The following is a 21,976-nucleotide window of genomic DNA, read 5'->3' as shown; positions in this document are numbered from 1 at the left end:
AGTCGGAAGCGTTGTTCTTTTCGAGTCAAAACATTGAAGTGTGTAAATAGTTGTGTACATCGTTCCCAATACGAATTTCTTCCTAATATTTTTATTAATTTAGTAAATATTTATTGCTTAACCTATCGGCATACTATTTTATTTTCACATCTTGTGGTTCTGGGAATTTGTTTGACTGAATATGCCATAAATTAAGATACGCGACATCAGACACTTCGGTATAACTGATGAAAGTTAATTGCTTTTAAAAGAAAAAAGGTTAAGTTTATAAATTTTCTTTAGTTTTGATATGAGTTTTTTCATAATGCATTATTTTCTCATATCCTATTAAAGAAACACATTATATTAATCGGCTGTGTTTTTCATATTTAACAGCTACATTACATAATTTGTTTAAAACTATTTTTAACATTGATTTTAATCGTTTCCTCTAATTTTACTGCACTTTTTTTATGCACATTTAATTTAAAGATATGTTAATTTCTTTGTATCTTCGAAAAGTATAGTCTTAAGTAAATTATTTAGATGTATTAAAACATTAAAGTTATGAATGATGTACAAAAGCAGGCTGATGGTGGATTGAAATTAAAATGTTTGAAATTAGATACTTTATTAGATACATTAAAACAGAAGTTGAATAAAAATAAGAGCTGTGTTACATACCTAAATATAGGAATATTTATGTGAACAATGTGCATTTATTTATCATGAAGCTATCATTCTTGTATTTCCCTAAAAAGCTAGTAAAAAACTAAGGAATGTATGGGAACTGAGGAAACTAATCTAAACTAAAAAAGTGTGTTGATAGATTGTAAGTCTTTAAATATTTTGATTTCATATAATTATAGGAAATAAACAAAAATAATGACATTCAAAATTTTTTAGCTTTTTTTCATAGCTTTCTATCTTTTTTTTTTTTTTTATCTAGCTTTAGTCCATAAAGTATGCTACAAGAAATTCAACAATTTTGTAAATAATTTTTGTATTTGTGGAATTTTTTTTAAATAATGACTATCACTGTAATTAATAGTGCTACTTCTAAACAAACAACATTATTTACACATTTGACTTTAGATATTGGTTTAAAGAAAATATGATCAATGAATTTTGTAGCGAGCACAATTTGGACAAAATAGAGTAAAATGGCTCAATAAATATGTAAATAAATTGTTAAATTTCAAAGCATAAATAAATTTAAAAATACACTGATGTATGATCGCCTGGACTTATTATTATTTTTGACTTTGTAAAACTATCTTAGACAATACTTATCCAAGAATTTTTGGGTCAATCTGTATTTGCCATTTGATGCCCTATGTGCAAATACTACTAAAAGTAACGCATTAAAAAAATTTTTTATTCAATACAGACAATATATTCTTCTTGCTAAACATCAACAACACAACTATTATTTTTTTTAAAAATTAATGTTGTACCAAAGCATTAAAACTTTAAAAATGAAACACAAAATCTTGCTAAGTTGTTAAAAAAATAATATATGCTAATTATTTTTTCAGGATTATCTATTTAAAAAATGACATTTTAAATAAAATGCATCATTAGCACTTTATAAGTACCCATCCTACACTTGGTAAAAAAAAAAATTCACGCAAACTTGGAAATTTTTAGATTTTTACCTGGGAATTATGAGAAATTTAAAACCTGATATGAGTGGCCATCCTGGAAAAAGGAATGATATTCCATTAAAATCCAGTATTGTGTTCCATTACTCAAAAAGTACCAGAATTTAGTACTTGTGCGTTTTGGTCCCACTACACCCCAGTTTATTAGAATCGGCCTCCAATTTCTCTGAAATACAAGGATATCTAATATGTCTGGGCAACAAAAATTATTTTAGGAATTACTTCTCGAGTGTTATAAGAAGATTCTATAAAATTTTTGGGCTAAGAATCATTCAAATTTTTATAGTTTTTACCTCTGTTTTAACTTGTTAACTTTTTTTACTATTTTATTTTTAAATTTTTTAACAATAAATAATTTTATGTAAGGGATTTCAACCATTTGAAAATGAAGTTAATTTGTGGAACTAAAAGGAAAAATAAAAACAATTAAAATTTTAATTTATGGATAAGTTTGGATTAAATTCTTGCAAAATTTTGACAGTAAGTATTTCAGTCAGAAACCTAGTCAAATCTATCTAGTAATAAATTATTTGAAGTGTGCATATAATGTCTGTAACTGCTAGGGTGCCTCGTTTTAAAAAATTTTTTTAATAGAATAATGTAACACCCATCAGAAGTGGTCAATCCATATGGATATTGCAGATATATATTTTTCAAATCAAATATCTTCTCTGAATAGTTTGACTTCAAAATTTCCATTGAGAGCACCAAAATTTTTATTAATTTTTGTTAGAATAAAAAGGTCATATGACTGAGTTAGTCAATACTTCTTTCATTAAAAACTTACTTTTATCCTTAAAAATCAAGTTAAATACCCTTAAAGGAACAAAGATGGCTATTGAAATGAAGTATAAATTTGGTCAAGATGCTGTTGTTTTTTTCTTAATTAGCCAATGATACTTGCCAAGTGATTTAGATGGCTATAAACCTAGGACTTCTTCACCAATATAACCCAACAAACCAAACACAAAAAAGGCATGCTTAATCTCTAAATCTTCAGAATTTGAATCTCCGGATATGTGTAATATACACAAATGCCATTCCTAAAAATTTTGTCACCATTTCAGGAAATTTTTAGTATTATTCATTGTAAGCAAAAAAAGGGTCAAAATTCATTATTTTACCCCGCAATAAATAATTTTCAACATTGTTGAAAAGGTTGTAGTATTACTCATTTAAAAAAAAAAAAAGCCTTAATTTCCCAATCCTAGCCTGCAGGTCAATCTTCAAGAAATTGATATGAAAATTACTTCTTTTGCTTCAGATAGCCACACTTTTTCGTGATTACGCTATCGCATTTGACTATCAGGTACGCTGGTATGTATAATAAACCATCTAGAACTATAAAAGTATTAAAACATTTTTTAAAAAATCAGTGATTTTCATAAAATTTTTGCCAAAATAGGTGATGACGACGGAATTGAAACCGAGAGTTAATTAATATTGCGATATTTAAGACTTAATTATAATTGCTGGTAGAAAGTTTTTTTAATGGAGATTTTGTGTTTACAAGAAGTTTTTCATTTTATTTAAGTCTATCTCTATTTTTGGCAGAATTGTGGGATTTTGATTGAAATGATGGTAGTGCTTGCTGAAAAAGATAAGTCAGCCTTTTGACGTCGTTTTTAGTATCACAGCAGTATACTTAAAAGACTGTTTCTGCTACTAACTTTATTGTTCCCTCTACTGCAATCCTGTAACACTGAAAGATGGTGAAAGACCATTTTTGCACAGATTTATTTATCACACACCATTTTAGATTCTCAAACTCGTCTTATCGAGCATTCAAAACCTTATTAGGCACATTTTCGTGGACAGGAGAACTAATATAAGCCATCATAGCGAAATGAACATTAACTGGGAGAGTGCATTTATCCTGAATGTAAGAATAGATTACTGTCTGATAATTCAGAGTTTTTGTTAAATATATCAATGATTTCAAATACCAGAACCAAAAATGGTGTCCTCATATAAACTGCATTGTATATAATATACTCTTATGTTTTTCATTTTATTGTAAGTCTTATTGCACTGCTCACTCTAAAAGCTTTATTACAGTGTTTTCAAAAATTTTACTGTACCTTTCCCAAAACAGTTCATATTTAATGATTAAGTTAGAATTTAAAAGTTATAATTTGGTTGAAAACCATAATTTAGAATATAATTTGAGAGCCAAAACATCTCATCTAATTGTTTCTCTTATGACTGGAAAGAATACTTTCTAATTTCTAGTTCAAACTATAAAATTGCATAAGGGTTGAAAAGCGGAAACAGTTTATTTATGTTTATATAATTCAATGAGATATTTTTTCTGACATTTTAAATTTATTTGTTTAATGAAATTGTTATGATGATTGAGGTTAAGTTTATATTTTACATTTGAAGGAATACCAAAAATGCATTTTATTTATTATTTTTAAATCTTATTTTTGTTTGCTAGTATTTTATTTGATAAAAATTTTGTTCATTATAAAAGAAAGATTAAGTGATATCATGAATATATGATAGTATTATTTATTAATGAAATGTAAATGCATATTGTAGTTACTGGTTGTTCATGATATGATTGTTCTTACATAATTATTATTTAAATTTAATGAGTATTTCTGCCTATTTATTAAATTTTTTAATTATAAGCTTAGAGTAATTATAAAAATCTCTTTCTATTTATTTCAAAAGCAAAAAGTATAATAAAGATGAAAGATAAAATAAAGAAGTCATACATTGAAAAATGCATGTGAACCATAACATAAGCTATAAAACATTATGCACATTTCATTTCATGAATGTATATTTATAACTTAAAATTAATCATATAATACATTAAACATTTCATTTTACAAAGAATAATTTCAGTAACTTTATCATTATGCATTTAGAAACAGAAAAAATTACTCACATTCTCTTAACCATTTCTTTATTAATTCTTTTCATAATAATCAAGTAATATTTTATCAGTATATACTGTATCTTATTCTATTATTTAGTATATATAAGTATAAACTAAACTCAGCGGCGCGACAGCCCATAGAGTGCCAAGGCCTACTGTGCCCATCTCAGTTTTCTTGACCTTTGGGCTCTGGGGTGCAGGAGCAGATGTTCCGGTTAAGTGGTCAGTCGAATGCGAAACCCCCAGTGTTTAGTCCCCAAGCATGCTTGGTACTCATTTATCAACCCACTGAAGGGATGAAAGGCTGAGTCAACCTTGCCCGGCCCGAGGATCGAACCAGGGACCTGTGGCACAACAGCGCGAAGCGCTACCGCTCAGCCACCGGGCGTCTATATATAAGTATGCTTATTGAATATATTGAAGGAAATCTACTTATCTCTCTACAAAATTGTCTCTTTTCTTGGAAAAACCCAGAAAAACTCATATAGGCTGGTTTTTTTTCTTAAAAAAACAGATATTGTAAATCCTGATGTGTAGTCTCTTTATGTTTAAATAGCAAGTAAATCCCCTTAAACAAGAGCATACTTTGCCCACCCAGGTGATATTCTTCTGATGATTGATGTCCGTTACGAAAAATACTCTCAACAATAGAGGTTTCTAAAATCTTTTTATTTGATATGACATCCCACAGCTAAACTTTAAAGCAACGCAAATATTAGAAACTCTAAACAAAATATAAGGTGATATTAATGCTATAATATTTATGTTATATATTAATGTTATAACATAATGTCAAATATTAGATAAATCAAATATTTTTGAAATGTTTCAATTGGAGATCACTCAAGTGTCTATTGCTAACTCAGGAACTGCTCGGAAATGAAAATTGTATTAAACAAATAGCTCATTGACACATTTTCAATTCCTGACAATATTGTAAAAGCCAAAATAGCCTTTGCAGCAATTCATTACCACACAGGGCAAAAGTAAGACTTGAATTTCGTTATAGAAGAAGACTTTTGATTGTGACCCTAGAGATTGCATTTTATGACCAGCTTTACTTTATCGACAAGCTCTTCTAAAATTATTATTAAAATCCAAGTTTTTGAAAATTTTGCCTGAAAATGTTATTTAAATTAGTTAAGTGATTGGTTAGTGGTCGGTAGGAATAGTAAGGGATCAAGTGTAGCCACCTACGTAGATCTTGAATCACTGGATCAAGTGAGCAAGTCTGTACCCAATATGCACTCCATTTCAACTTTGCTGAGAGGATTTAAGGATTAAAAATAAGTTTTTAATGCAAAGAAAATTCCTAGCTCACTTATGTAAGTGTTTTGACCTAACTAAAATGAGAGAAAATTTAGGTGATTTTTATCAAAATTTTGAGATTATATTTTTTACAAAAAATATAATTTGATTTGGAAAAAAATATATCGATAATGCCCATGTGAATTGGCCGCTTTTGCCAGGTATTATACTTCATTCCAAAAAAAAATAATGTTTTTTTGAAAAGCGCGACACCCTAGTAACTACTAAAGTTATGAGTATCTATCAAATAAATTTTGAAGTCATAGTAAGAATAAATGTTTCATTTTTTTCTGGCATAAAGTAATGAAATTATATAGAAAACACTAGAAAACATAATACTATTGTCTCTACAGTAATATTGGGAACATTAAGAACCATTGCAAATATTTGAAAAGCTATGTGAATGTTGGTTCTAAGTGACATTTTAGTGAATTTGAATAAATTTGTTTTAAAATTTATCCATTGATAATAATAAAAAAGAAGTAAGCTTGCTTTCTTTTCGTTTCTGCAGTTTCTTATTAAAAAAATTTATAATTTGTTGTAGTGAGCAAGCTATAAAAAACTGTGGAGATGAAAGTTCCAAAAGAAATTTTAATGAATTTGAGTAGATAAGGCTTAAAGCCTAATCTACTCATATTCTGCCTTTATTTCTTGTTTGTGAGTTTCTAATTAGTATAATCTATAAATATGTATAATATGTATCAGAAGCTATGTTGATGAAAATTTTTAAGCATTGGTTTTAATCCATTTATTTTAATTTTATCATTCTGCTCTGAGATATTAGAAGTCTCTAACTAAAACTTTTTTATAAATGCAATGTTTTTTTCTAAAACGTTTTTTAATTGTTCTAAAAATACAACTTTTTATGATATCAGAAAGCTCTAAATCTATTTGTATAATAATAAGTTATATTGAAATTTAATTTGCATTAACCCTTGTTAGACTTAGGTAAAACAATTTGTTTTCCTTACTTCTTGTAAAACTTGTTCTTTTTAGATAGGACTTTCTATGTTATGGGTGCAGCACTGTAGTTGCATCGAATATTAAACAGTCGAAATTAGTGAGATAAAAATGTCTTTTACTTCGAGTGTTTGTGGTATTTTAAAAAATGGACTTTTTGTACATCAATACCTCATGAATGTACGTTTTGTTTCAATTTTAGATTTAGAATGGGTGACCGTCACAGGAAGAAAGATTTAGGACCCCCTCCAAGATGGTTGCATTGCCCAAGAAAAGGAAATCTTATAGCAGGTTCTCTATTATTAGTTTCACTTATCTTTGTTATAGTTATTGGGGTAATTCTCTACAAATAAGCTAAAATGAAGGATATTTAAGTTTTTCTATAGAAAAAAGTATATAGTTCGAGATGTCTTTATTGCATTATCTCATAAGTTTGAGGTATTTGAAAAAAAAAATTTTTTTTTATTAATTTTTAAACCTGTGAAATCTCATTCACTTATCCACTCCTACCACCTATAAATACAAAAAAAAAAAAAAATATTACCTCTGAAGTATTTTTGCTTGTCTTGTTTTATCTTTTAAAATTAACAGCTGTAGAGTTATTTTTATGTATTAAGTTAATTTTTTGATTTTTAAATGAGTTTTTATTTAGTAATAAATAAATAAAAGGGTTTGAAACTCTAAATTTATATGATTTTCTCACTCATAGCTATTCAGAATGTTTCAGATTGATGTCATTATTATTTAAATAGAAACAGTGCACATTATGAGGCTAGGCTACCGAAAATGTTGACCGTCATCGATCTAAAGATACCTCCAGATAGAATCGAGTTAATATCTCTTATATACTAGTTAATTTGAATTTAATAATTGTAGTGGTAGCTGCAACTACAATACTTCCCCACCAGAATTTTATCTGGAATGGAATTTGATAAATGGATCTCACTAGTTGATTCATCGCTGTTTTGTGAGACACTGGGAAAGTTGTATTAAGATCACTGGACTTCGAGCATTGGTTGTGTGAGCTGTATTAAGATCATTGGATTTTGAGCGCTAGTCACGAGAGCAGTATTAAGGTCGAGGTTGATCGCTTGGTCTCTCCTATGTTGCTTTGAGCAGTCGAGTGTGCACAGGCCTGTGTGTGATCGAGACTGGGTTGCAACGGCGTGAGGAGGACAATGTCTCAGTGATTGATCAATTGTTTACTGTGTTTCATCCATCAAAGTAGAGAGATGGTGGCGTTTTTATGGGGTTATATCGAGGTGGGCGTTTTTATGGGGTAGGCATGTTCAAATCATGTCCGCAGGTCACCGATGTAAGGCAAATGCTTATTGACGATGTCAGCCTTCATCTGTGAAAACGTACCCCGAGATAGTATCGAGTTAACATGCTTTATATGTTAGTGAATTAGAATTGAATAATTGTAGTGGTAGCTATGCTACACACATGTTCTAAAAGCATGTTCTGATAAAAGTGCGAAACGAAATTCAGTAAATTGGGAGAAATTTTTCAATGCGTAAAATGAAACTGAATAAGCATATTGGATGAATGACACTCTCATTCCTTCATTTAAATTTATAACGTTAAATTATTAATCCTCATTATTATCAGTTCCTCACTGTGGAACAATGACACTTTTGTGAGGGATGGTTTTAACAACTAGTTAAAAAAATATACATTTGTTGTTCGATTTGAAAGCAGCGAAGGTCTGTTATATACTTAAATATATTCATTAAAATTATATATTAACAACAGATTATTATTGTCATATCATTTTGTCCTTTCCTCACTTTAATAAAAACTTATGATAAATTTTGTATTTTTCAAAACATTAAGCTTGACTGCAATATTTTTCTTGTGTTGTACCTTCTTCTTTATCTTATTACAAAAAAATTAGAAATTTCTGACCCAATTTTTTTTCTTGTTGTGAGTACCTGAAAATAGCCTATTTGTATAGAGTGGTGATTTCATACATTTTGTTCGTTGCAGATAAGTTCATAGCATTTAAGACGCCTTTAGATGAATCGTATGATTCCCAAATTCCTCCTGAGTGTGTCTTCTACCCTTCAACACTTATTGCTTCTGTATCTAGTCATAAAGTAAGTGAATTTATTTTTTATTGTGTGTTAATTTTTATTTAAATGATCATTTTTTTAATTTAATATCAATATATATATATTTTAATTGATGATTAAAACTTCTAAAACGTCGATTGTCTCTATATTTTTCGCAAATTCTCAAAAATTTTAAGTAACTAAAAATTTGAAAATTACCTTCAAAAAATTTTTTTAAATCGAAATTCTAGATAAGTGCTGTATTTCGACATTTTTCTTGAAAAATAAACCGAAATATTTGTGGGCTAGCTTAAATAAGAAATTCAATATGTCCTACACTTATTTTAACTAAGCATAGTTTCTTTTAATTAAGTTTTTCCTTATACCAATTTTAACTGAATTTTGCCAATGGTTTATAAGCTATTAACTAGAGTTCTATAATTATCATCTTTTAACTTACTTAACATTTTGCTATAAATAATCTAAAAACATTTCTTTTTTAAAATAAATAGGTAAAACTGGGCTTATGGATTGACTTGACAAATACTACTAGATTTTATGACAAAAATGAAGTGGAAGGTCATGATATAAAATATGTAAAACTTCAATGCCGTGGGTAAGTTATCTTCCTTTAATTAATGTAAATGATTTGTTAACTTATGATTGAATGGTTTGTTATCTAACGGGCTCTTTCATTGAGCAGTTTTTAAATCATCTCAGTTTTTAAAGGAAACAAGAGTTCAATCTTAACTCATTGTTACACATTCCAAAAATTGTTTACATAAAAATTCATTTTGTACCCATGAAAAGGGTCCATTTTGTCTTGTAAAATGTGTTTTCAATCAAATTGCCATCCACATTTTTCTTCAAGAGGCAACTTCTCAAAGATAGACAAACATAAAGTGTAAAAGAGGCATTTCTTATATTAAAAGGAGGAGAGTGAAGTTGTTGATTTAATCAGGGCTGATTGTGCTCCGGAAAAAATCCGGATTTCCGGATGTTTCGCTAACCGTGATCCGGAAGTTTCCGGAGATCGAAGGTTAAGACGTTTAAAAAAATCATTGATCACAAAGGTTTCCGGAAATCAAATTTTCAAAGGTGGAACTTAAAAACTCAGTTTATTTTATTTGTTTGTATGGGAGAGCCAGATTCTTTATAAGCTTATATTCCAGATTAATATTCATTTTTTTTATCAGTAAATAGTTATTATAATCATAAACTCAACAAAGAAAGACATATTTGTAAATTTCAATTACTTCTCCAAGTGATCATTGGTATGTGCAAAGGTATAGGTATGTGTAAAATTTTAAATATATTTTAAGTAAATTAAGAAGTATTGAGAAAAAGGAAAGAACCTTGTTTAAATTTTTTTTCTAATTTTTCGATTTAAAAATTATTTTTTTTTCTTACTCAAGAAATTTTCCGGAATTATAACTTGGGCTCGCAATCACCCCTGTTTAATGGTGAATGAAGGTATTGACTAAAGAGGTAACAAACAAATTTAACAATAGATAAACAATATGTTGGTACAGTATTTTTAGGGCTTCCCAATAAGTCATCCATTCCTTCCCATTGTCTGCCACCCAAGTAGTGATTACAGAATTTTTGTGAGTGATTACAACGCCCCTCTTTTAATCAGGCAGAAATTTGTAACAGAAGTCTTTAAAACCTTATGGCAAGCTTATTTTACACAAATATTGAAATTTTTTGTAATAAATATGTTTCAGTTCTTTCAAAAATTTCAATTCACAAGAAAGTTATTCATGCTACATTTGTTATGATATTAAAAATTGTTCATATTTTTCATAAAAATAGTAGCAAACAAAAATTGTAGTCTGGCTACCTTGAGCTAGCATATAGCAACAAGGTTAAATAATATACAGCTATAATTATATGCCAATAACATACAGCTGTAATTATATAAAAGTCTATTTGATAGTTATGTTAATGTTCTGTACATTAATTACGCATTTTTCTTCTTGAATGCAGATCATTATTTAAGTAAATAATCTTAACAAATATTATTGCCAAGCAAGTTATCTTCACAAGTTTACATAAAATTAAAAAAAGAAACAAGACATTTTAATTTACTATTTAATTTTTATTATGATTAGAAACAAAATTTGTTAGTAAAGTGTCATATGAATCGATTACTTATGATAAGAATTTTAATATTTTTAGTTACCTGTCTTTTCAATTTAGAGTATTTTTGTTTTTTTATTACCAATTTATGTTTATTAATTAGTAAGAAATTACATTTCACCATAAACATTACTCTCACTGAATCCATTATCAAATCTATTATACATATTGAACCAATTATCCATTCTTTTTCTATTAATCAGGAAGAGAAAAGAAAAAGCTTACAAAACAATTGCCCAATTCTATACTCAGAGAAGGACTTATTTTAAATTTTGTTGCTTTTGTATATAATAAGTTTTTGTTATTATTCTATTTAAAATTTATTTTTTATTCTGTATAAACACTGTGCATAGAAAGTAGTATAGTTTTTGTTTTGCAGGCATGGGGAATGTCCATCAGTAGAACAGACTAAAACATTCATTCAAATATGTCAGAGGTTCATTGCAAATAATCCCTTAGACATTATAGGCAAGTACTAATGAATAATGCATTTTATTTCTTTCTTAAATGTTGCTTAAGAAACATCTTGAATGTTTTCATTTTCTTTGTTAGGTGTCCATTGCACTCATGGTTTTAATCGCAGCGGATTCCTTATTATATCGTACTTAATTGAAAATCTATCATGGGGGTAATATATTTTCTATATTATATTTTTAAATAAATTGTGTTGTAATAATATTTTAGCAATATCAAAAACTTTCTTCTGGCTGTAATCATTGGAGAAAAAAAACTAAGTTATGTAGCTTAGAATAAATTATAAATTCTTCATTCTTGAATTGAAAATCACAGAGTTAAAAAATAGTGACTTACATTCTTATAGTTAAGACGTAAACAGATTTATATTTTCATGAAATATGTTTGCTATGCTATTACATAATATAAATTGGTCAACCTATTGCTAGCATTTGTTGTTCAGTAATTGCTTAACATCGCTCCCGTAGAATACGAAGATATCTTGTAAGATACTGGTTTTTTGTTCTATGGAATATTTACAGTATAAAGTTGACCGCTCCAATTTAGGAAATGCTCTCTCGTTTAATTTGTTTTGATTTTGTATTAAACTATGAATTTTATCATTTCATAAATGGAATATTCTTGTTATCATTTAATTTTTTTAATTTTTTTGAAATTAAAATAATGTTTGTTGCATTTCAGTATTGATGCTGCAGTTATTGCTTTCAGTCAAGTGAGTATTTTTTTAAAAATATTTGTTATCTCTATTTGAAGATTTTTGCATGAAAATTGGGCGTATAACTTTCAGTAAAAACCTTAATTGCCAGAGCGTGAACTCAGAAAACAATTTTCACTAAAATCCTTCTATTTATGCGAAACTGAGAATATATTTCTGCTTGCAGCAATCATGAATTGCAGTATAAAGTCCCATATTAGTACATCTGTTTACTGGAAGGATATCTTTTCCGGACATTTTTGTAGCATTAAAAATAAATAAAACTCTTTTTCCCTTTTCAAAATAGAAAAATAAATAAATAAATTTTTTTTTACACTTGTAATTTGTTAGAAAAACATGCAGGAATGGGAATCCTACTCTTTTCTGCTTCTTTACGATTTTCAGACTTTTCTATTTTAATCCGATTTCCGCTACAATATGAAAAGAAATTGGCTATCACGGAAATGAAATTCGGTATTTCACTACAGTGCGAAAAAATGCTTACTTTTACTTCACAAGTGCTTACTTTTTTCTCACATCTCTCATAAAAGTATCATTACCGGCAAGAATCACGCACTTTAACTGCAAAGTGCACAAGAAATTCACATTTCGAAGAAATTGCAGATTTCAGATAAAACCGTCACGACTAAAGCAGGTCATTAAGTGTTTATTCAAAAGTTCTGTTTGGAATTCGTGGAATGTAATAATATTAGATTAAAAATGAAATTGAAATTTTAAAGCTACGTGGAAATCCCAAGCTGATGCAAATGCAATCGACAAAACCATGGGGACAATGAGATAGTCACAAATTGAGTGCATAGAAAGTAATTTTCCAAATATGTGATCTGAAATTTCCCATGCATGATAATGTAGCATTGAAAAACTATGAAAATCAGTAGTAATAATTTATAAAAATGCGATCATAAATTTACGTGGGATTGCGGGTGAATCATCAATGATTGAGTGCAAAACATGAGATTTGAAGTTTGGCTAGCAAAATAATGCTGTATTAAAAGATTGAGATTTTGAAAATCAAGTGAAATTTTGTTTTAATGAGTACCGAAAAAAGATCCGCAAAACGACTTGGTTTCAGAGTGGAATTGCCGCGAACCGAGTGAGTTGAGAAATGATTATTAACTGAAATGTTTGATGAAATTTATGAATGAATTAATTAATTATGAATGAATGTTACAATGGCATATTAAAATATCGAGATTTTAAAAAAAAAGACATTTGGAAATCTGTAACAAAAACTACAAAAATAATTCAACACCAGAAACCTTGTTGATTGGAATTGACGTTAATTATCGTATATTTGTTATTTTTTATTGAATAAGGATGTTTTGATATTAGTTTACCTTAAAGACCTATTATCCGGAAAAACCTATTTTCTGCTCTTTATCTATTTTCTGCAAAGTCAAGAGAATTCAGGGTATAAGACTTTCCTTTGTATTTTGTTTTGCATTGTCATGTTTCGGAGAAAGATTACGAAAACGTTTTTGAAATAATGCTAGATTCATTTTCATGTTATCAATAATCTGTGAATGTATTTATAGTTAAAAAAGTCTTAGAAAATGTGCATGCCATTGTGCAGACGGAATTCGGTGTAGTTGGTAGTTGTAAGATATAATTGACCAATTGAAGATTGTGATAAGAATAGGATAATGAAAATAACAGTTGAAGATGAAAACCGGATCACAATAAAATAAAACTTTTATTTAATATTTGTAGTGCTTGAGATACAAATTATATTTTATCAATAAGACTTCCAGTTAAATAAATTTTGCATAATAATATTAATAAGGACAGGCCATGGGAGACAAATCCCCCTTGACCTGCCTATTCAAAAGCCAAATTAAAAAGTAATTGAATTGTTCCCAACAGACCGTAAAATCATGAGAATCCAAAATTGGTGATTTATCGAAAAATAACATAGCCAAAAATGTAGTCACTCTCCCCCCCATAATCAATGTTAGGTTTGAAAAATACCTTGGCGATCGCGAATTGCCAACAAAACTGTGAGAATTATTATAACCATGTAACAGAAACATATTTGTGGTAAGAAATTTAAGAATAAAGAGTTATAAGTAGATTTTCGTTTTCGATTTGGTCGAGACAGTGAATTAATGACTCTACATTAGTGAGTAAAAAGTTAGCCATTACCTTGATCGATAAGAAAAAAATAAAATATTTTATGCTCGCTTTTACAAAGATTAACTTATTGATTTAATTTAAATATAATTTGATTAATATGATTAGAAAAATAAGTTTAAAAATATATTTTAAAAGGAAAGAAATATGTAATACCAATTGTGGCATCACAGACATTTATTGTAGTTATTGTTGTAAAATAATAATAATAGTAAATAATAAGTTTTACATTTTATATTTACTGCAATTTTTAATAACAATTAAAGTATTTTAAAATTATATTTTGCTTCTCTAAATCAATTTATTGCAGTTTTAAAATATTCTGTGATAGAATAAAGCTTGTAAACTATGCTGCCCTTTAAGGAAATCTTTAAAATATGAAATATTATTTAAAATTTTTGTTTTGTTGCAATAGATTTATGGTAATATTACTAATTTTGGTTCCAGCCATAGATTTGTTGAAAGCCTCAGAAAATATCTTGATTTTTTTTAGAACTTTGTTTTCTGTTGCATCATATTGCAATTGACACCATATTCTTAAACTCATGTGATTTTATTGAAAATTGTCTTTCCATGAAACTTCTGTGATAAGTTTCATGGATATTATTTGAGTTGCAATATTTAATCCATTTAATTATATACTTAAGAATGTATTAATATAATTTTAAAAAATGCAATGAATTGTGTGAATTCTATTTATCAGGGCTGATTGTGCTCCGGAAAAAATACATATTTTTTGCTAACAGTGATCCGGAAGTTTCCGGAAATCAAAGACCCAGATGTTTAAAAAAATCATTGATTACAGAAGTTTCCGGAAATCAAATTTTCAAAGGTGGAACTTAAAAACACAGTTTATTTTATTTGTTTATAAAGGAGAGCCAGAGAGATACTTTATAAGCTTATATTCATGATTAATATTCATTTTTTATCAGTAAATAGTTGTTATAATCATAAACTCAAAAATGAAAGACATATTTGTAAATTTTAATTACTTCTCCAGGTCATCATAAGCATGTGTAAATGGTATAGGCATGTGTAAAATTTTAAATATATTTTAAGTAAACTAAGAAATATTGAGAAAAAGGAAAAAAACCTTGTTTAAATTTTTTTCTAATTTTTCAATTTAAACTGTTTTTTATTTTTTTTAACTCAAGAACTTTTCCGGAATTTTGACTTGGGCTCGCAATCACCCCTGATTTATATTCTATTAATATTAAAATTAAATATCGCCCAAAATATTGATAAATATTAAATCTTATTTTTATTTTATTTACTTTTGTTTGTAGTAAGTTCACAAGATATATTATTTTGAGTTGTATTCAATTGTTAAAATTATTTTCAGATTTATAGATTTTATACATTTTAATAAACTATTTATTAAATATATTTTGGGATAGTTTTCGATTTAATGATTCTTTTAAATAATAATTTTTATCATTTGTTTTGCAGTTAATATTGTTTAATTTGTAATTTTGAAAACACATTCTGAAATCTTATGTTACCATGCAAAGTTCGGCTTTTTTCACGAAACTACTGTGATAGGTCTGAAATATTGAATTTATATAATTATTGAAAACAGTTAATTATCTTTTGCTTAACCACCTACTAGGCTCGCACTCCAGGCATTTACAAAGCTGACTATTTAAAGGAATTGTACAGAAGATATGATGATGTAAGTTCTGTGATAAGTGCCCCTCCTCTTCCAGAATGGTGCAATGGTAAGGAATGCTCATTGAGACTGTAACATAGTTATTCTTATAACAAATGTATTAAAAACAAATGATTCATTATAGAGGAAGATAATATCGAAGATGATGGCAGCCTTGTCACTGAAGATGATAACAATGATACGAGGCCTGCTAAAAGGAGAAAAGAGTTTCATCGAAAGGTAAATTAAAGGGTTCATTTTGATCTTTTGCTCATCAACTTGTGAGCCATCTGGAAATTTTACAGTTCATGAGGGGCGAAAACCCATGCAGGGTATCTGCGCACCTGAAAAGTCATGAAAGCCATGAATTTCGGTATTGAACAAAATTTGTGATGAAATGTCATGATTTTAACTATTCGTTTTAAAAAAATCATGGAAAGTCATGGATTTAGGTCAATGAAAAATCTCATTTTTAAAATGGAATTCCCCCTCCCCAAATTTTATGGGGTTCCGAATATCTGAATTTGTAACAAAATTTTATTAAAATATAAAATTTTTTTATCATGTTCTTTAAAAATTATGTTGTTCTTTCTACGAATGAAAGAAAAAACATTATTTCTAGAGCAAATTATCTTTTAAACTTCTGTGATTTCAGAATTTTTATAATTATTTATTTTTTTAATTATTTATTATTTTTTTTTATCATTCTAGCTGATGCAAGCCAGTCATTGGCGAATTTTTTTTATTTCAAAATGAGAGCAGAAAAATTAGGAATGTTTCTTTCCTTTCTGATGAACTGAAAAAGTATCTTTAGAATATAATTTTGCAGGAAAAAAAGAAGAAAAATTATTTGCTTTTGTATTTTTTTCAGCTATTTTATTGCTTCAACTCTATCTTTACTCTGTTTTTTAAATTTAAATTCTATAAATATGAAGATGCAGAGTATAACAGTTTTGGTTTTACATATCATTTCAATTAATGTTATAATGCTTTTTTAAATTTATTGTTGTGTTTTTGTCAGAAAAAATTGTAACTTCGTTAAGTAATGAAAAATTCTTGGAATTCGTCATGAATTTGAAAATCTAAAATGTAGTAGATACCCTGCCCATACCTAGGGGGACATATGTCTTACATGGCACTAAGGCATTTCTGTATTTAATTTGGCAACACTTAGGTCTATTTTGGATGAATTATTGTTTTGAAAATATGTAAACACACTACATGCTAAAATCACAACTAATTTATTAGAAACTTTGGTGCATCTGAAAATTAATTTTTTTAAAAATAATTTTTTTCTGTCTTTTTATATTTTTTCTTTTGTATACTTTTTTTTTTATTCTGTTAACCTTTTTAATTCTGAAAAACAATTTTTTTCCCTGTCATTTAGATATTTTTGAAACCAAATAGATAGATAAATATGTCAAGACTAGATTGTGATTGTATTAAAAAATTTTAATTCTATTAAGATTTTAGATTTACCAGCATGGATTTATATAGATTTGTGAAATTTATGAATTATAGTTGCAATGATATGAAAGAAATTTCTACAATCCTCAATACTTATTTTGTTGTGTAAATTAAATTTAAACTTTACAACAAAAAAACTTTTTTTTTTTATTTATAAATTACTTTAAAAATAATTTGATTAATATATTTATACATTTTGTCTATATCTTTTTGAAAAAAGATATTTAAATATTTTAACTTATTTATATGAGATTCTTATATTGCTCTGCATTCTGTAAGATTTATTGTTTTTGACTTTTGTATTAATTCAGGGTTTGCCAGAATTCATAGAAATTTGTTCAATGTTATTAGTTGAAGTTAATAATCCAGTAGAGCTGTATTTGTTATTTTATTTTATTTTTTATTAGTTATTAAAATGTCATATTAACAAAATTCTAAATGCATTGAAGTGCCACAAATCAATTAGTTTGTGAGTGGTACAAAGCTAGTAACTGAATAATTTTGTTGAATTGTTTAATAAAATACTTTTATTTTAATTCTCAGATAAAAATAATATTAATTTTATTAATTCGACAATATTATTTTAATTGTTAAATGTTGAAATAATTTTTACTAACATTAATTTTACATTTAGATAAATTTTATTTTATGAAATACATTAACTAATAAGAAACTTAACGCATTATTTTACATGCTGCTTTTTATTGGAATTTTTAATTATCTTAGGATGTAGATGAAAACAATTTCAACGGGAAAGTAAGTTTAATGTGTAATAATTTCAAAAAATTGTAGTAGAAAAAAATGATTTTTTTTTATTGTTACAATATTAGTTTCGTTCTTTCCTTGCTAATATGCTATACATAAACTATTTTAATTTTTTTTATAAAAACTACATAATAATAGCAAAAGTATGTAGCTTATAATTAACAAGTGTAAAACTGCCACTGAAAACTAGAACATAAGTATAAAAGTACTTTTATTTAAACTTGTCAATTTGTGTATGAATGTGTGTCTACATATATATGTATATTAATCCCGACCACTTGTCACAAATATATTGTCACTGGTTGCTCCATATTTTAGTTAAATTTAACAAAAAAGCAAAGAGCTGTTATGCTTCCTTCCATTCTGTGACATGCTAGCTCCTAAAATAAGGTCCTCCCTTTAAATTTTGAATTTTTATAGACAACCGTATATATAAGCCATCTAAATATTAACAATCTACAATTGTTGCAGTTCGTCCTCCCAACTTTATTTGTATGAGAATATTAAAATCTTAAGTTAAATGTAAAGCTTTTTTGCAATTTTAAGTAGAAACAAAGGAATAGAAATGTGTTCATTTAAGTAGCCTTTTCCCTCACTACTGAATTCAATCAAATGCTTTTATCTTTGATATTTTTCTCAAATTAATTTATGGTTTTTATTTTTTCTACTTGGTATCATTTTTATAAACAAGAAATACAAAGACCTATCAAAACTGTAGTGTGGTATTTTAGAAGTTTAAATTATTGTTTATGCCAAAGCTATACAATTCTGAAACCAGCATTTCTTGAAAAGTAGTTAAGTTTTATACCTTAGTCTGTCTTTAGATTTTTTTTAAAAAAATATTTTTGTTTTTGTCTAATTTCTGTTGAAAGATTTTTTTAACATCACTGAAATTGATTTTTTAGTCAGTTGGAAGTAGGACATTATTAATTCTCTGAACACATGTTTACTTCCCACCTTTTTTTCTGTTGAATAAAACACTTATAATCAAAAACATTTTGAAGAAAAATTTAAAAGAAATATTTTAATTGTAATACTTGAGATAGACAGGTGGTCTTTTCTTAAATGAATTAGTTTTTACTTACTTTGCTGTTCTATTGTTTTAGAATCCTGTATTCATGGAAGGTGTGCCTGGTGTCTCCCCTGTCACTGATTCCTATGAAATAAGTGTCATTCAAGCCAAATGCCAAGATATGTGCGGATGGCAAAAGTAATTATTTTGCCTTTTCTGATAATTCATGGATGGGTCAAAACATTATGTGATTAAGTTGGAACTGCCTGGAGATGTTAACTTGCCTATTGACTGGCACACAAATTCTCATTCATTAACAATTCTTTGACTGTCATAAGCAAATCTTGGAGAAGTTAAGGAATCATACTTGCCTATTAAGTGACGTAACCAAATCAGATATTCTCATTCATTAACGAGTCATAAACAAATCTTTCAACATTTATTAACTGCTGATATAGTGTTTATGGTATGTAAGTCAGGGGTGTATTCTGGACTTTTCCTATCATCTTTCCGGGTCTAAAAACTGGGAGTGAGAAATGTGATTTTCCCACCAATTTTACGAAATTCCGCGAATCAAAGCCTTATAATTCGGCTAAATTTTTTGCGATATTGTTTACATTTTGAAACTTTTGCTTAATTCCTTTGATGAGACATTTGCATGCATGTTATTCTTATTCCATTTCGATTCTTTTGATTTGGCAGATATTTGAAACTGTGCAGAAATCTGTTTATGTTGCAATTCATATTCAAGCAATTTTAAAATCAAACATATTCACGTGGTTTAAAAATCCAATATTGTGATTTGTATTCTCTAGTTTTAATGCATATTCATGCATTTTTAAAGTCCAATATTGCAAGTCGTATTCACACATTTGTAGCATCAAACATATATTTTTGTATTTATATGTGATTCAAAATTTGAACATTCCGATTTGTATTCGTGCAATTTAAAAATCCGACATTGCGATTTGCATTTTTAAATTTTAAAATTTCGTGATTCATATTCGTGTGATTTTAAAATCTAAAATCATGATTTTTGTATGAACTAATCTCTTGCATAAAAAATTAGTTACTATAAAAGTGTAATATTCTTCATTGGCAGGTAATTTAATCATAAATCTTAGTTTAATAAATAATAATAATCATGTAGGTTATGTAAATCAATATATTGATATCAACTTTTTGCACATAAAAGTCTCAGGATTTTTCACTTTGTTTCAAGTTTGTTTGTAAGTCATACATCTTGTTTATATAATTTAAATAGATAAAATAAATTTTATTTATTCAATCATTAATAGGTAGTTAAAATGAAGCTAAATTACCTGCCAATGAAGAATATTATATTGAGCTGATTGGTTCTATTGAAAGAATTCAAACGAAATTTCAAATAGTAAGATAGTGGGATCAAGATTTTAGTAAAAAAATGGTTCAAAAGTTTCTGAACGGGTGGTGCTACAACAGAATAAGAAGCAAGAAAACGCTTAAAAAATGCAAAGATTAAGATGGTATTTTATTTAGTTAATACCTGTCTGCACCCTGTTAATACTTCATTGATCAACAATATATCATTTATCATGTTATTTACAAATCTGGGTTTGTTATATAGAATGCATCATATGAATCTTTCTATATCAAGTCATAGTTTAAAGTAGATATCTCTTGTTAATTCCAAGACACAGAAAATCGTTCTCTCACAAAGAGTAAAAATTAACAGATTATTTGTGAGATCATTCACATTTGAAACCATTAAGAAATTATTAAAAATTTTTCTGGAGTATACAATGCATCGTCCTTTGAACAAATCAAGATGTTTAAATTTTCCGTATTGAATGATGTTCAATTATGTATGTTAAAAACTTGCAACTGATTCCCTTTTAATTTGAAACGAAACATTTGTACATTTTTCTGAAACTTTTTATTAAAATAACTCATTTTTTTAACTAAACATTAATCATTTTTTTGGCAATATAATTATTGTGGAATACTGGGCTGGTTTGTAAAAAGTAATTTAGCAGAAATTTCTTTTACAATTAGGGTAAAAAATCTCTGGAATTTAAATAAAATATGCATTCAAAGTTTTGTTTTTGAAAAAAAATTAAGAAAAGGAAACAATTTTCTGTAATAAAAAATATTCATGTGAACTTGTACAAATATGATATTAAAAAAATCAGCATCTTTTTGAAAACATTCAAATTACTCTGAAATAAATTTTTTACCTTTATTTTATGGGTGAACTTAATTTTTTTTAAATTGTATATTATTATAAGCTTGACAATCTCATGTTTAGCAAAATTTTGTCCTTTCTAATCTAGTAGTTTTTTAGCAAAAAAATTCCAAATGCCTCTTTTTATTTTAGAGCAATACTGTATTTTTTTTATTTTCAATAAAATAATCATTTTAGAAGAAGTTTTTTCTCTCCATGTACTTCAATGTTCATAATTAATGTCATTTGAATTGAAAAAAACCATACATATTTTTTAGCTTACTTTTTTTGCTGTGTTAATGTGTAATTTGATTTTAGATCTGGATTTCCTGGATTGCAGCCTGTATCAATGGATGTTAATAATATAAAGTTTCTTACACTGAAGCCATACAAAGTTAGCTGGAAAGCAGATGGCAATAGGTATAAAAAGATTTAATACTTCTGCATCTCTAAAATTGAAGTTTACCTCTATCAGATTCTTGAACTCTAATATGCTTAGTTATACACTATAACTCAATTTTATGACTGTCTGCATTTAACCAGCGAAATGGGATATTTTGTTTGA

At 27.4% G+C, this 21,976-nt stretch overlaps 1 protein-coding gene across 2 annotated transcripts in view; it reads left to right on the top strand.

Annotated features, from left to right (window-relative positions):
- The window catches only part of mRNA-cap (RNA guanylyltransferase and 5'-phosphatase mRNA capping enzyme), a 46,172-nt gene continuing 24,196 nt past the window's right edge, over positions 1–21,976 (top strand). The window contains exons 1-12 of one of the 2 annotated variants that reach the window (XM_071179047.2): positions 1–258; positions 7,004–7,092; positions 8,791–8,900; positions 9,368–9,471; positions 11,377–11,465; positions 11,550–11,625; positions 12,153–12,183; positions 15,926–16,034; positions 16,110–16,204; positions 18,158–18,187; positions 19,303–19,406; positions 21,730–21,831. In XM_071179047.2, coding sequence (XP_071035148.1) covers positions 7,011–7,092; positions 8,791–8,900; positions 9,368–9,471; positions 11,377–11,465; positions 11,550–11,625; positions 12,153–12,183; positions 15,926–16,034; positions 16,110–16,204; positions 18,158–18,187; positions 19,303–19,406; positions 21,730–21,831 — 932 coding nt within the window. In that variant the 5' untranslated portion in view covers positions 1–258; positions 7,004–7,010. The remainder of the gene's footprint in view (positions 259–7,003; positions 7,093–8,790; positions 8,901–9,367; positions 9,472–11,376; positions 11,466–11,549; positions 11,626–12,152; positions 12,184–15,925; positions 16,035–16,109; positions 16,205–18,157; positions 18,188–19,302; positions 19,407–21,729; positions 21,832–21,976) is intronic. The other variant, XM_016056664.4, reaches the window with a different exon arrangement.

The sequence above is a fragment of the Parasteatoda tepidariorum genome, chromosome 6 (genome assembly GCF_982258835.1).
Source record: "Parasteatoda tepidariorum strain Cologne lab strain chromosome 6, Ptep-v5.0, whole genome shotgun sequence".
In the NCBI taxonomy this organism is placed as follows: domain Eukaryota; kingdom Metazoa; phylum Arthropoda; class Arachnida; order Araneae; family Theridiidae; genus Parasteatoda; species Parasteatoda tepidariorum.
The sequence above is the reverse complement of the archived record's forward strand: the minus strand, read 5'-3'. Positions and strand labels throughout refer to the sequence as shown.